This window comes from Oncorhynchus mykiss, chromosome 5 (genome assembly GCF_057628025.1).
Source record: "Oncorhynchus mykiss isolate SJ-2025 chromosome 5, ASM5762802v1, whole genome shotgun sequence".
NCBI lineage: Eukaryota > Metazoa > Chordata > Actinopteri > Salmoniformes > Salmonidae > Oncorhynchus > Oncorhynchus mykiss.
This window is the reverse complement of record NC_143026.1, coordinates 71,438,604-71,455,436: the sequence shown is the minus strand read 5'-3', so window position 1 is coordinate 71,455,436 and position 16,833 is coordinate 71,438,604. Positions and strand designations below refer to the sequence as shown.

The 16,833-nt window shown below is 42.5% G+C and overlaps 1 protein-coding gene across 5 annotated transcripts in view; it reads right to left on the bottom strand.

The window, feature by feature from the left end:
- Positions 1-612: 612 nt before the first annotated feature.
- Positions 613-16,833, bottom strand: part of ect2 (epithelial cell transforming 2) — a 35,829-nt gene continuing 19,608 nt past the window's right edge. For 3 of the 5 annotated variants that reach the window (XM_036978251.2, XM_036978253.2, XM_090235785.1), the window contains 7 exons: positions 16,301-16,420; positions 15,052-15,190; positions 10,111-10,265; positions 9,255-9,362; positions 8,973-9,113; positions 7,987-8,355; positions 613-1,600 (listed from right to left, as the gene is read on the bottom strand). In XM_036978251.2, coding sequence (XP_036834146.1) covers positions 8,011-8,355; positions 8,973-9,113; positions 9,255-9,362; positions 10,111-10,265; positions 15,052-15,190; positions 16,301-16,420 — 1,008 coding nt within the window. In that variant the 3' untranslated portion in view covers positions 613-1,600; positions 7,987-8,010. The remainder of the gene's footprint in view (positions 1,601-7,986; positions 8,356-8,972; positions 9,114-9,254; positions 9,363-10,110; positions 10,266-15,051; positions 15,191-16,300; positions 16,421-16,833) is intronic. The other 2 variants (XM_036978254.2, XM_036978255.2) reach the window with 1 other exon arrangement.

The following is a 16,833-nucleotide window of genomic DNA, read 5'->3' as shown; positions in this document are numbered from 1 at the left end:
TTTTCTAATAATTGCGCCAACAGTTGCGTTCTCACCAAGCTGCTTGCCTATTGTCCTGTAGCCCATCTCAGCCTTGAGCAGGTCTACAATTTTATCCCTGATGTCCTTACACAGCTCTCTGGTCTTGGCCATTGTGGAGAGGTTGGAGTCTGTTTGATTGAGTGTGTGGACAGGTGTCTTTTATACAGGTAATGAGTTCAAATAGGTGCAGTTAATACAGGTAATGAGTGGAGAACATGAGGGCTTCTTATAGAAAAACTAACAGGTCTGTGAGAGCAGGAATTCTTACTGGTTGGTAGGTTATCAAATATTTACTTAATCTGTGGGATTTTTGTTTTAGATTCCGTCTCTCACAGTTGAAGTGTACCTATGATAAAAATTACAGACCTCTACATGCTTTGTAAGTAGGAAAACCTGCAAAATTGGCAGTGTATCAAATACTTGTTCTCCCCACTGAACAAGGTTCAGATTTTCACATCCCTCCAAGTATTAAAGGAGGATAATACACCAAGGACATAATGAATGAGAAAGTAACTAAATAGGTGAAGTGCAGATACGTTATTTATTTTTAAACAATGTAAACCTCCCCCAAAAACCATCCCAAACACATAATTCAATACAAGGGATTTTATTAAAATAATTCAATTCCAAACCATAAGTGACTGTATAATAATAGCCACTATTCAATACAGATGAATGGGGATGGGGGGGTGCTTATTTATTTTTTAATTAATCTGTTGACAAAAGTAGTGAACACCCTATAACTGAAAAAACCCACTAGAAATAAGTTTAAAGTTGGATCATGTACATGTGTAAGTGCATTGGATACAGATACATTGGAAGATGATACAGTACCAATTATGACAGACAAACAGGATAGAGGCACAATTATACATTAATAGCAAGAGAGAAAAATGCTTTTTATAGACTATTTATAAAATGATTATGAAGAATAAATATGTACTGCAGCATCATTCCCAGTCCCTTCTGAACAAAAACAACCACTTGACAACAAAATAAATCAACTAAAAACTAGACTTACAGCTTGTTTGCTTTTGTTCCACTATTCCTGATCATTTGTATAAAAAGTAAAAACATTTCAAGAGCTTTATAAAAGCTGGAAACTATAGTATGTGAAACCAACAGGCTTGTTCCCATAAAACAAAGATATAGTTTCATTGGTTAATCATTCAGTGAATTATATACCTCTACAACAAAACTATATAAAATGTCAGTGAATGTCTTCTCTATATATGTGGCTGTTTATTACATATGTCAAAATGTCTACCACACGAAGCCAACTTGTAACATTGCAAGTAAACACTAAATACAAGGGTATACACATCCTTCATTTTCCAAGTCGGACAATATCTGCCTGAACTTGTGTTAATTAAAAAAACTTACAGAACCTGCCAATCAGCAGTACCATTGCAGAAAGGTGAGCTAATTGAATTACAGTGAGGGGTGCACGGTGCAGAAGAGCGTGCTGGGTTTATCCCCTCTGAGTCAATCAGAACAGGTGGGTTGTGGAGCGACTGAATGTGTGGTACTTCCTCTCAAACATGGATGGCAGGTTGACCATGGACGGAGAGTGCATCGCCTGGAGGGAACAGAACAGGGACATCGATTAAATTAGGAAATTGATTGTGTTCCAAAACAGAAATGACCCCTCGAGTGTTAGTTTAAAGACAATGAGTTACTTGAGTGTTTACTTAAGTTCTTCTATACGAGGGCTTTTTGATCACAAGTATCCGCTGGGACTTCTGGAGGACAGTTTAAAAGCCTTGACACGAAGAGGGATTGTCATGTGGGCCGCAGAAGCAATCTTGTGGGAAGTGCTTAGTGAAGGATACAAGGTCGTTTTATATGCACCAGTCTCATTTAATTACTTTTACATTCAGCCTTCCCAGCCAAATGTTGGCATTGAACTAATAGAGCAACGCCAATAGAATATTACTGTTCTCTGCCCAACTTGCAAAACAAGCGTTTAAACCATTCACAACATTTTGTCATGTTGTAAAGATGCTGTTCGCTCTCTGCTCATTACTGTGGATGAATCAGATATATTGAAAAGGAACCTTGAGTACTTATATGTTACCGCAGCAACTTGAACATGAAAGGTGCTGCATAAAAGCAGGGTGTTTTCTGGGGAAGCACAGAGTCGGTCTTGTTAAAATGCATACATATTATTTAAGAGTCTGCCCTATGGAGACACGAGTGTTAAAGGTAGGAGCGTAAACAGGTACGTGTCATGTATACTCCTTCAGTAAGGCTGCTGCTGGCTAATGCCTGGGGGGAAAGGGAAGGCCAGCCTGAATAGCAACCCAATTTATGCACCAGCACCTTATTGCGTGCGTGTTGCTATAACCACCACACAATTTCACTTCAACAGGGCCTAGTCATGTTAATGAGATTTGAGGTGACATTATGGTTTAATTTGAGGACCTGGGATCAATAGCGGTGAAAAAGCAATGACCAGACCATACAAGACAGACATGAAGTCAGTGCCAGGATTCACAAATGCCCAGTGATGGATTGCCAAAAGGTCTGGAGCCTCCATCCAAACACTCAAGCATCATGCGGCACACAGATGTTGGCTTTATTGGATTAAATTAGTGGGAGAATGATTAAATAACTGTCACCACAACATTTACTGCTTTGGAGGACATATATCATAACCAAATCATCCACTGCCGTGACTGCTGTAAAAATACATCCCTCCTTATTCCAAAACTGATTGAGGGGGTTTATGTAAAAGCTTGAGTGAGCGTCTGCCCGGTGCTTCAGGCGGATGTTAGCGGAACTGAGTGAGTGAGGTGTGCAGCAGATAAGTAACATCCCACAGAGAGCAGGGGAGTGAGTGCCACCCAGGGCTCTAAAGGCCGCATGGGCAACCTGGCGTTTTATTTGAGAACCATTGTGGCAAAAAAAAAAAATCCAATACAAAACAATATTTAGCAGCAATACTTTGCTACACTGCTCAAACAAGACCGGCTGAACAAAAAAAATAACGAACCTAGATAATTGTTATGATTATTAGGCTTTGCTTTACTGCAGCTTCTGAGTGCCAGTCCTCTCCCTCCAGCGGCTGCTTGCTTCCAGTTCCCAGGCCAGACACAAGCCCCGCCCCGTCACTCAAGCAGGCAGCAGTTTCTCCAGAGCTGTTTATTTTTTCAGCATGCTGTCAATTTATGCACTCAATATATTCTTAAAAAACAAGAGCAATGTTGCTTCCGAGGCTGCTTTTAAATATGAATCCACATGTTCTCTCTATTAGACTACTAGTTTGTGTATCTTGCGCTCTGCAAAGCGCAAGTTAATCTAAGAAAGCTGGCATGAGCCTAAAATAATGCTAATCTCTAATGTTTATCGCTAGCTGGATAGCTAAATGCCATTTAGCAAAATGCACTCGCTAGGGCAAAGCAAACGTTAGCTCTAATACAGGTTGCTACCAGTATTGGTGTAGATCAGCATGTTTGTACAATGGCATGTTCTGAATCAGATGGTCTACTTTACAACATTTGTCTAAATGTAATGTCTATTAAAATGTGATTATAGTCCCCTGGGAAACACTGACCAACACTTTGGTTCCTACCCTGTTATAACCCATATCTGGCTTTTTCATTTGATGTCATGCCAAACACCAACCATAGAATTCAAATAATAATTATATTTCTATGATCCCAACAAATTCACCCAAGTGTTTTGATCTATATCGCAAGTCAAATCGCTATATTTGGTAGATTTGTTGTTGTTACCCATATCGTTCAGCCCTACTAACGACCTGGTAACTTCTCCAGTATATGCAAACATTTGGTGGCATAGAAGGAAAGGAAAAGTGATGTCTTCAGTGGGTGTGCTTCAAAAGTAAGTGAGATGCATATAGGTCCAATGTAGCTTAGGTACCAGTCTCTTTAGCAAACAATTTACTCCCTGTACTCCATGTCATGTGCCAAAGAGACTGGCCTTTCTGCCATCTACAATTTACTGCCATCTATTATTAAATGAGAGCAAGGAGAACAGAAGATTTTATCCTGATTCAATACCCTCACAGCTATCCTCAAATCAAACAATTATGCAAATATTGATACTCTATCACCTCTTTTCCTCTCCACAGAACACATTGGTATACTGTTGCTAAGAAACAGTTTGTATAACAAAACATGAGGAATAACTGATGTGTTGTTCAATCCCGACCTACGGTCCCCAATGGTCCCACGAAATGGGAGAGTGGGAAATGTGGTGACTGAGCAAACGTGGGAGAAGGGCCTTGGTGTAAGCTACTGCATATGTGTGGAAAACATTTCAGAGGTAAAACATTACATTTGTTTAGTATAGTCAGTTTAACGCCCCTCACTACTTCTAGCTGTATAGTCTGTTAGTCTTGGTTAGCTTTATGTTCCAGTTGGTAGCCAACTAGCACCCACTCACATGGCTGCTAGCACCATCATGAAAAGGAGCATGAGGAAAGCGCGAAAGCAGAAGTTGTGAGAATGCAATGTTGAAAATAAATATTTAGGTATGTGGTACTTTCTTAAATGTTGTTTTGCAAATTGACTAAAATAGGCTAAAGAGACTGGTACTCAGACTAGGCCCAATGTAGGCTCTCATTTTGGCGTGCCTTTTTATTAGTCTTTTTAAACTTTTTATGGCTGCAGGGGCAGTATTGAGTAGCTTGGATGAAAAGGTGCCCATTGTAAACGGCTAGCTCCTCAGTCTCAGTTGCTAATATATGCATATTATTATTAGTATTGGCTAGAAAACACTGAAGTTTCTAAAACTGTTTGAATTATGTCTGAGTATAACATAACTCATATTGCAGGCAAAAACTTGAGAAATTCAACTTCCTGTTTGGATTTTTTCTGGGGGTGGCAGATTTTCAACCAAGCTCTCATTGAAATTACAGCGAGATATGGATGAGTTTTCACTTCCTATGCCTTCCACTAGATGTCAACAGTCAATAGAACTTTGTCTGATGACTAATGTGAAGGGGGGTCGAATGAGACAGGAAATAGTCACCGCTGCCACGAGTTGACCATGCTTTCACCATGCGTGTTCACAGGGGAAGGACCTGCGTTCCACCGGTCATCTGAAGTCATTCTAATTCTCCGGTTGGAATGTTATTCAAGATATATGTAAACATTCTAAAGATTGATTCAGTACATCGTTTGACATGTTTCTACTGACTGTTACAGAACTGTTTACCAAACGCGCTAACCAAAGTAGCTAATTGGACATAAATAACACACATTTTCGAACAAATCAAGCATTTATTGTGGACCTGGGATTCCTAGGACTGCATTCTGATGAAGTTCATCAAAGGTAAGGAAACATTTATCATGTATTTTCTGGTTTCTGTTGACTCCAACATGGCGGCTGATTTGGCTACTGTTCTGAGCTCCGTCTCAGATTATTGCAGAGGTTGCTTTTTCCGTAATCTATTTTTAAAATCTGACACAGCAGTTGCATTAAGGAGAGGTATATCTATAATTCCATGTGTATAACTTGTATTATCATCTACATTTATGATGAGTATTTCTGTTGAAACGATGTGGCTATGCAAAATCACTTGATGTTTTTGGAACTAGTGAATCTAATACGCCAATGTAAACTCAATTTTTTTTTATAAAAATATGAACTTTATCAAACAAAACATGCATGTAATGTGTAACATGAAGTCCTATGAGTGTCATCTGGGGCGGCAGGGTAGCCTAGTGGTTAGAGCATTGGATAAGTAACCGAAAGGTTGCAAGTTCAAACCCCCTAGCTGACAAGGTACAAATCTGTCGTTCTGCCCCTGAACAGGCAGTTAACCCACTGTTCCTAGGCCGTCATTGAAAATAAGAAATAGCTCTTAACTGACTTGGTAAAAAAATAAAAAATAATCACTAACCTTAAATTCTCTCTATTTCTGCTTTTTGTGAATGCTATATTTTGCTGGAAAATGGCTGTGCTTATTGTCGTTTGGTGGAGACCTAACAATCGTTTGTAGTGCTTTTGCTGAAAAGCATATTTGAAATCGGACACTTTGGTGGGATTAACAACAAGATTACCTTTAAAATGGTATAAGAATTGTGACAGCCCGCTTGGAGTATGCCAAAAGGCAACTAAAGGACCCTCAGACCATAAGAAACAAGATTCTCTGGTCTGATGAAACCAAGATTTAATTATTTGGCCTGATTGCAAAGCGTCACTTCTGGAGGAAAGCTGGCACCATCCCTACAGTGCATCATGCTGTGGGGATGTTTTATAGCTGCAGGGACTGAGAAACTAGTCAGGACCGAGGAGAAGATGAACGGAGCAAAGTACAGAGAGATCCTTGATGAAAACCTGCTCCAGAGTGCTCAGGACCTAAGACTGGGGCGAAGGTTCACCTTCCAAAAGGACAACGACTAAGCACACAGCCAAGACAATGCATGAGTGGCTTTGGGACAAGTCTCTGAATGTCCTTGAGTGGCCAAGCCAGAGCCCAGACTTGAACCCGAACGAAAATCTCTGGAGAGACCCTCTCCAAGCCTGACAGAGCTTAACATGATCTGCAGAGAATGTGAGAAACTCCCCAAATACAGGTGTGTCAAGCTTGTAGTGTCATACTCAAGAAGACTCAAGGCTGTAATAGCTGCCAAAGGTGCTTTAACAAAGTGCTGAGTAAAGTCTGAATACTTATGTAAACGTGATATTTCTGTTTTAAATCCAATACATTTGCAAAAAAAAATTGTCATTATGTAATATTGTGTGTAGATTGAGGGAAAACAATTGAGTACATTTTAGGATAAGGCTGTAACGTAACAAAATGTGGAAAAGTCAAGGGGTCTGAATACTTTCCAAATGCACTGTATGTGAGAAAACAAGCACCGAATAGTGTAGGGAATCATTGTACCATCTAAATCGCTGTACCTACCAAAACCGAAAGTTACTGCACCAGCTTCAAACGTCTGTAAAAACAGTATTTGATTGAAAATATATTTCAAAGCGATTTAGGCTGGTACAATGATTCCCTACACTATTCAGTGGTTGTTTAAAAAAAAAAAATGTTTTTAAATTTTCTCCCCAATTTCGTGGTATCCAATTGTTGTAGTAGCTACTATCTTGTCTCATCGCTACAACTCCCGTACGGGCTCGGGAGAGACGAAGGTTGAAAGTCATGCGTCCTCCGATACACAACCCAACCAAGCCGCACTGCTTCTTAACACAGCGCACATCCAACCCGGAAGCCAGCCGCACCAATGCGCCGGAGGAAACACCGTGCACCTGGCCACCTTGGTTAGCGTACACTGCGCCCAGCCCGCCACAGGAGTCGCTGGTGCGCGATGAGACAAGGACACCCTCCCTAACCCGGGCGACGCTAGGCCAATTGTGCGGACCTCTTGTGTGGAACAGCTGGCGCTGCAGTACAGCGCCCTTAACCACTGCGCCATGACAGCTGTTCCATCAGAGTCCCTGGGTTCGCGCCCAGGCTCTGTCGTAACCGGCCGCGACCGGGAGGTCCGCACAATTGGCCTAGCGTCGCCCGGGTTAGGGCTTGGTTGGGTTGTGTATCGGAGGACGCATGACTTTCAACCTTCGTCTCTCCCGAGCCCACCTCAGTGGTTGTTTTCTAACAAACTGAAATTGAGTTTAGTGTCGAATTTTAGCAACCAGGAAATGACAGAGCGATTTCCATTAGATAACACAGCCAAAGTCAGAACAGCTTTCACATTTTGACAACAGATATTGCTCCAGCAGCAGAAATCAATAGTCAAATATCACAGCCAATCACAACACTGGCAAGTAAGTAATACTGTGAATATATTATGGATGTTTTCTTAATCTACAATGCAAAAATCCTGTGTAGCACCTTTAAGTTAAGAGCACCAGTGCAACCAATATTTGTATTTATTTTGAGCCCTGGTGCCAGCACAGTCCAGGAATTAGGAGTTAGTCAGTGAGACAGCCACCACCAAAGCACCTATCCCAGTGAGTTAAAGCCAGCGTAGTGATGCTCACATCAGTCTGAGGTCAGTCAGCCGCCTATAGGAGGGTCTCTTTGCGGGGGCTCAGGCAGCCTGCCTTGCGGGGGTCAGAGTAGGGGACCTGCAGGTACCTGCAAGCCCCAGGTGGAATCCTCCCTTTGGACGGGATCCTCAAGGAAGGGGGGCTGGTAGAGTAAGGAGGCATGGTGTGGGTGGTTTGGGGTCCAGGTGGGGTCTCCTCAGGGCAGGGTAGACTAGGGGTGGGATCAGGGGTGTGAATACAGAGGGGAACACAGAGGCGGGGACAGGGGGCGTTGTCCAGGGAGTTTGAGCGCTGCACCACGGCAGCAGCAGAGTTCTTGGTGGAACCACTGAGGTTGAATGTGGAGGTAGAGCGAGCCATCTACACAGTCACAAATCAGAGCATGGGGGGGGGGGGGGGTGTCAGAGTTTTGGGGGAGAGAACTCACAGGACAGACTACTTATCCCACCACTGCACCAAGGTGCACTTAAAATCTCTTTAATAGCCAAGTTGGAGCGCAGTAACTTCCTTCAAATATTTAGTGTTGTATGATTAATCTTTACCGTTTTAGTAAAAGGAAAGAAATATCAGGAAAAAGGGTAATCAAAGATTTTTTAAAATTAAGAATGACGCAGTTAGAACAGGAAATAAATGTCTAAAAGTTAAAAATAGGCATGTGAAAACTGCAGCCATTGTCAAAATAAAATAGCTTGCACTGGAGGAACAGCAATTTCACCATTAGACATAAACTCCCAATGTGTATCCCATTTACCATCGTGCTTTGGAGAGCACTGCAAATGGATCTTCAGAGGGAAACAAGGTACTTGGTGCAATTAGACAGCCCATGTCAAAATGGTAAATTACATGTTTCCTCTGCCATAGCCCTGTTAACCTCCTGACTTGAAATATTCCCCTTTAGCCTCTTGACTTGGTTAGACAAGCCTTGTTCAAGGCCTGGACTTGGAAGTATAAGGGTGGGGATGGATGGATGAACTTACAGACAGGGTGGCACTGCTGCCCACACGGCTCATGTTCTCAGAGCTAGGGCCAGGGCTGTTGTCATCTGGGGTGCTGTTGGCCATGAAGGCTCTCTGGATCACCCGTTTGGGTGTTTTGGTGAAGGAAAAGGCTCTCGTTACCTGGGGTGTAAACACAGTCACACACTCAAAACCTGACTCAAAATAGCTCTTTCTAACATGCAGCTGTGAACATGTCTAATATCCAGCAAAGGCCTGTGTGGAATACAGTAGTGAGACGGGCTAATTCGGAGCCCATTTTACCTTCTTTGAAGTCTTTTTGATGACTCTAGAGGCTTTACTCAGTGTGCTGTCCATATCCTTTGTGCTCACTTGGACAGAGTCAGGCTCAGTGCACTGAATTAGATCTTGCTGTTTAAAATAGAAACAAATATAAATATTCAGCCCATTCTGCAACGCTGTCAAAATGCAAAGTGAGAAGCAGTTGTCCATTTTTGCAAGCAGCTAGAGCTCATTGGTATTCAGGGTGCGGGGAGAGCCAGTGAATCAATTAAGATAGCAAGTACAGGTGGTAGTAGAGGTTTACATCGCCACCTAGTGGACACCTCACTCAAAGCTGGAATAGCCCGGGCACACCGCCGAAGCTTATTACACCTGTTTTTAATTATGATGGTAAACATACTGTAGTAGCCAATTACTAGCTAGCTTCCTCAATCAATCCCTAATACTACATCAGTGAAAAGACCTGTGGAGGAGAGAAACCAACCCATCTATGTCTGAAGTGTTAAAGTTCAAATACAATTCCACTTCTAATTACATTAATCCATCTTCCAGTTTAACCACAGAGGACAATCTAATAGAATTAAAATGACCAAAAAGGACTCTTGTGCAATATAATTTTAAAGAGTGATAAAAGTGGCCTAAATAATTAAATAATAGCATTTGTGTCCTCTTCAACCTCCAGAGACCAGTCACTGTTCTACATGAGGACACCAGACCAGTGAGGGAGGCCTTGGTCCCTCCGGCCAGTCTGTCTGTGTTAGTGAGAGGACGAGCAGACAGGCAGCATGTGTTGCTGCTTGTGTTCTTAGGAGCCCTCCCACCCAGCCCCGTCTGGCCTATAGCGACTCAGTGGACCACTGTCTCTCGCATCTCTCACCGCGTCAGCCTTGCAGATGGTATTGGCCACCTGGCGACAGAGCATCTTCAGCCAGGTTGACTTCATTGTGTCCTCAGTGGTCAGCTGGAAGCTGAAGAGAAGATTCTCCTGCTCCGTGGGCGGGCGCACCACCAGGGCAAAGGCATTATGGCAATCTGAGAGAGGGGGGTAGGGAGAAAGATTTGAGCTTTCTGGTTGGGTCGACTCGATGTATAAAATAGTCTAGCTGCCCAAACATTTCTTCCATTTCTCTTTAAGACACGTAGAGGGGCATCTCTGTATAACCACCAACGGTTATGGAATAACAGTCATAACCGGGTTATTTTGTGTGTAACGAAAAGGTGACTTAAGACGAGACGGCCGGGCATTCGTACGGTCACGTCCATTTCTGCGGTAACGTGGACTCTTAACGTGATGAAACTTTGTTGGTCCTTGCTGAAACAAGCAGTGTTGTAGCAAACTAGTCTTCAGATGACTAGGCAACACCCCCCCCCCCCCCCATGAATCGAATTGGAACCTCTAGCCCTTGCAATTTGACTGGTAAACTCATTGGTACACTCACAAAGGCTGCCTGGCATTGTGATGCAATAATTTCCATGGTACTGTAGAATGTTCATACAAATTATGTTAGCAATGTGACTCACGCAATTTAATGTGTTTTTTGTAATGTCCGTTGAGTTGACTCAAATCACAGCACATATTGATAGGTACACCTCCTATGCTTTTCTTACACTCGCAATGGCTGCCAGTCCACCCATTACGACATCATTGACTTGAACGGGGACGCCAATTCTATTGATTAATTTCTATGGCAGCACATTCAGAGAGGAGAAAATGTGCTTCTTGAAAAAAAAGTGCATTTAGCTACTCAAACAGTTATAACCGTGACCAGTCTTTTGGCTGACCAATATTAACAAAAACTCCATGACTGTCATAGTCCTAATCAACATACACTGCTTATAGCTAATACAGTGCATACTGACAGTGAAATTAAACCTAGCAGCTCTATTACAAGGCCAAACATGAACTGCTAGTGGGAGAGAGGAGAGATGTTTACTTGATTATGTCTGGGCTGTCATATCAGACAACTACTGTTGACTCCCAACATTAGGCTATCCAGTATGCTTATGAATGACATTTCACATGACCAAAAGTATACAGGGGGAGACAAGGACAGAATTAGCAATAAACATGCTCAGAGAACACCGTATTCACCCGAAAGAATCACACAAACCAGCACGGTCCTGCTTAATAATAACGTTCACCCACAAGAGTCTAAGCCATGTATAAGCAGGGGGGGGGGGGGGGGGGGGGGGGTTCTACTAAGCTATAGCTATAGTGCCTTGCGAAAGTATTCGGCCCCCTTGAACTTTGCGACCTTTTGCCACATTTCAGGCTTCAAACATAAAGATATAAAACTGTATTTTTTTGTGAAGAATCAACAACAAGTGGGACACAATCATGAAGTGGAATGACATTTATTGGATATTTCAAACTTTTTTAACAAATCAAAAACTGAAAAATTGGCCATGCAAAATGATTCAGCCCCTTTACTTTCAGTGCAGCAAACTCTCTCCAGAAGTTCAGTGAGGATCTCTGAATGATCCAATGTTGACCTAAATGACTAATGATGATAAATACAATCCACCTGTGTGTAATCAAGTCTCCGTATAAATGCACCTGCACTGTGATAGTCTCAGAGGTCCGTTAAAAGCGCAGAGAGCATTATGAAGAACAAGGAACACACCAGGCAGGTCCGAGATACTGTTGTGAAGAAGTTTAAAGCCGGATTTGGATACAAAAATATTTCCCAAGCTTTAAACATCCCAAGGAGCACTGTGCAAGCGATAATATTGAAATGGAAGGAGTATCAGACCACTGCAAATCTACCAAGACCTGGCCGTCCCTCTAAACTTTCAGCTCATACAAGGAGAAGACTGATCAGAGATGCAGCCAAGAGGCCCATGATCACTCTGGATGAACTGCAGAGATCTACAGCTGAGGTGGGAGACTCTGTCCATAGGACAACAATCAGTCGTATATTGCACAAATCTGGCCTTTATGGAAGAGTGGCAAGAAGAAAGCCATTTCTTAAAGATATCCATAAAAAGTGTCGTTTAAAGTTTGCCACAAGCCACCTGGGAGACACACCAAACATGTGGAAGAAGGTGCTCTGGTCAGATGAAACCAAAATTGAACTTTTTGGCAACAATGCAAAACGTTATGTTTGGTGTAAAAGCAACACAGCTCATCACCCTGACACCACCATCCCCACTGTCAAACATGGTGGTGGCAGCATCATGGTTTGGGCCTGCTTTTCTTCAGCAGGGACAGGGAAGATGGTTAAAATTGATGGGAAGATGGATGGAGCCAAATACAGGACCATTCTGGAAGAAAACCTGATGGAGTCTGCAAAAGACCTGAGACTGGGACGGAGATTTGTCTTCCAACAAGACAATGATCCAAAACATAAAGCAAAATCTACAATGGAATGGTTCAAAAATAAACATATCCAGGTGTTAGAATGGCCAAGTCAAAGTCCAGACCTGAATCCAATCGAGAATCTGTGGAAAGAACTGAAAACTGCTGTTCACAAATGCTCTCCATCCAACCTCACTGAGCTCGAGCTGTTTTGCAAGGAGGAATGGGAAAAAATGTCAGTCTCTCAATGTGCAAAACTGATAGAGACATACCCCAAGCGACTTACAGCTGTAATCGCAGCAAAAGGTGGCGCTACAAAGTATTGACTTAAGGGGGCTGAATAATTTTGCACGCCCAATTTTTCAGTTTTTGATTTGTTAAAAAAGTTTGAAATATCCAATAAATGTCGTTCCACTTCATGATTGTGTCCCACTTGTTGATTCTTCACAAAAAAATACAGTTTTATATCTTTATGTTTGAAGCCTGAAATGTGGCAAAAGGTCGCAAAGTTCAAGGGGGCCGAATACTTTCGCAAGGCACTGTATATAGAAAAGTTTGTAGCGGTATTTATTAGAGAGGGGTAAAGAAAGCTTTTGTTCGGGCGCCAGGCAGGTATTAACCATGCCGAAAGGAAAAGAGTAGAATAGAGAGAACCACTACCAGACCCACACACATCAGCAGAAGAGACTGCCTAGAGTGTAGCCTGTTTACCAGATAGCCAGTGGAGAGAAAAGAGAATACACACCATATAAAACCCACATCACAGCACAGGGGTAACCCAAACAAGAATACCTCATACAATAATACTAATACTAATAATGGCAGAGCAATTCAACAGCAACTTCATACAAGAACGAACCCAGTCATCAACATAGGATTTGCAATAATCTGTATTATTTTCTAGTAGATGAGTGCAGAGGGTATGAATGTGGGGGGTGTTCATCGACACAACAAAGGCCTTAAAAATGTCCAGTCTTCTCGGCCACATGTCATTAGTACATCTCAATACAGTTCACATAACAATACACAATTGGCAAGCAACCTCCCTTTTAACTAAAATGTCCAAATACTTCAGGCAGGGCAATAATAGTCCAGCTCTAATGCACTTCAATGGGAAGTGCATTGGAAAAATAGAGAGTCTGTTTCAGGGTAAAGCACTGGAACGATAGAGGGAAGAGAAAAAGAGAAAGAGAACAAGAGAGGTCTTAGCTGTGGTCTTCAGGCGTGCAGGTGTACTGTCTGACTGTCCGATGGTTTGTATGTTAAAGCTTCGCAACAATGTTGCTACTAATCCATGCGATCCATAACGGGCGTGGTCCCAAACAAAAACAACCACGACCTAGAGCGATTACGCCGATGATTGAGTTAAATACTCTATAAACTACACACGCTGAAAACAAACAAAACTTCTGCAGCACAGCACACACAATCAAACTGTCGCGCCACCAAAGAGCCCCTCCCCAAAGAGCTGAACGAGCTCTCTTTATATTCTTCTTCCTTACTGCTCATGCGCTCTTAAAGTGGCAGTGCACGGTGAAGGCTCTGTGCAGATTTCGCCACAAGTTCACACTAAGGATCACAGCTACTTCATTTAGAATTGAGAGACAGATATCCATACATATTCAAAAGTGTAGATATTGTTAATGTTGTAAATGACTATTGTAGCTGGAAACGGCAGATTTTTTATGGAATATCTACATGGCCAAAAACAAATAACTTTCTTCTGAAACTCGTCAGTCTATTCTCGTTCTGAGAAATGAAGGCTATTCCATGTGAGAAATTGCCATGAAACTGAAGATCTCGTACACAGCTGTGTACTACTCCCTTCACAGAACAGCGCAAACTGGTTCTAACCAGAATAGAAAGAGGAGTGGGAAGCCCTGGTGCACAACTGAGCAAGAGGACAAGTACATTAGACTGTCTAGTTTGAGAAACAGATGCCTCACAAGTCCTCAACTGGCAGCTTCATTAAATAGTACCTGCAAAACACCAGTCTCAACGTCAACAGTGAAGAGGCGACTCGGGGATGCTGGCCTTCCTAGGCAGAGTTGCAAAAGAAAAAGCCATCGCTCAGACCGGCAAATAAAAATATTAAGATGGGCAAAAGAACAGACACTGGACAGAGGAACTCTGCCTAGAAGACCAGCATCGTGGAGTCGCCTCTTCACTGTTGACGTTGAGACTGGTGTTTTGCAGGTACTATTTAATGAAGCTGCCCGTTGAGGACTTGAGGCATCTGTTAGAAATTGTGAGAGATGTATATGTATATGTATATCTTTTTTTGGGGGTGGGGGGCTTAGTGCTACAGTATAAGCCCATACAAACACATTGAATAACATATTCACTACATGGAACAGCAGATCCAAAAAAACATCTATAGCTTAAACTGACTTTTTAGGTTTTGTATTATTATTATGCTAATTAGACCTCTGCGGGGGCGCGGACATCGTATCAAGGGGGTTAAGCACTGTGTGTTACGTAGTTCCGTAGAGAACATGCCAGGAGCTGGGGCTCACTCACCCTCTGTATCCTGCAGGTCCAAGACCCTCCTGATCTGGGACAGAGGCATGAGGGTGATGTGTTTGAGTTGGGCTGCAGGCCGCGTCTGGCCCAGAGGACTCCTGAAGGTGCTGATCACCTTATGTCTCTTCCTGGCAATCTGCAAATACAGACAAAAATTCTGAATCAAAAAGTGGCTTAGGTGGTGGGTGTGGCAATGGGTGCAGTCGGCCAGTCTGAATTTGAGAAACTTTTAGAGTCCCCCGTCTTGGCGATGTTGAGATTTTTTAAATGTTAAGGCAATTTCTTGCAATTCTACACATTTCTCCATGAAGTCAAGACACATTTAAAGCTAATTGCACGCTGTTCGTTAAAATGTTTCCATGATTTGTTTTTTACTCAAACATAAAAATCAACTACTGAATTCATTGTTTTTAGAATTTAAAATGTCCCTGTCTAGCTTATATTTTGGTGATTTTTATAATATAATCTTTGACAAATAACAAAAACGTATCTTTACTACATACTTCCTATCTGAAGTATGTGTCCCCTCAGGGGGAGGGGTGATAGAGGTTATGCTGTGACAAATCAATAGGGCCTCTTATACAAGGCAAAAGGTCCCAGTCATTAGCATGCGTTTCAATGGCCGGTGTGGGGGCCGGGGCGGAGGTTTGCATCTGTCCCATGAAGGCAGGGTGATATCTATCGGGCAGAGAGGAGTGGAGATCTGAATACAGAGGAGTTAATCAATGAATAATTCAAGAGTGCAGCCCCTGCTCTCCCCATCCTCATTACCAGGCCGCTCTGACTCTCCTGAATCAGGACGCCTCACCCATTCTGGGTTTGATTGCTCACCCCCATACTAATGTAACACTTCACTAATTAGGAGAGCGATAAGAAACTGTCAGCAACGATATATCGCACATCGATAAATAATTCACTTTTTTCCCCTCCAACAATCTCCATTTAAGCATTTCAAATTCCAAAGATTTCATAATGAGGCGGAGGGTGAGAGGACGACAAGGGGAGTAGCTGGTATGGCAAGATGGTGAAAATGAGCAATGGTGTTAACTTGGAGAGCGTTTGAGGTGTATTGTAAAGTTGTACAATTTAAAGCCATGTCACAATAAGGTGGCATGTGAGCAAGACCAAAGTTCAAATGGTAGGTTTTTTCCCCTTTCAAATATGTTCAGTATTTTATTGAGCCCGTATGGCATGCCAGATGGGAGGGTTTGCACTTTTGTTATTATTTAATTGATGTGGGCGTTACCTCGAGACAGTCGTTGAAGAGAAAGAGTGTGACATTTTCACCTCGGTCACAGGGTTTGTCTCCCAGGGCGATGGTTTCCACCCTGTGGACCAGGCTGCGGTGGGACGAGAGCAGGTTGGCCTAAAGAGAGAAAAGAAAGGATGAATATCACACTCAACTAGAGGTTGACCGATTAATCGGAATGGCAGATTAATTAGGGCCGATTTCAAGTTAACAATCGGAAATCTGTATTTTTGGGCGCCGATTTTGAAAATGTTAGACCTTTATTTAACTAGGCAAGTCAGTTAAGAACACATTCTTATTTTCAATGACGGCCTAGGAACGGGTGGGTTAACTGCCTTGTTCAGGGGCAGAACAACAGATTTTCACCTTGTCGGCTCGGGGGATACAATCTTGCAACCTTACAGTTAACTAGTCCAACGCTATAACCACCTGCCTCTCTTTGCACTCCACAAGGAGACTGCCTGTTACGCGAATGCAGTAGAAGCCAAGGTAAGTTGCTAGCTAGCATTAAACTTAATCAATCATAATCA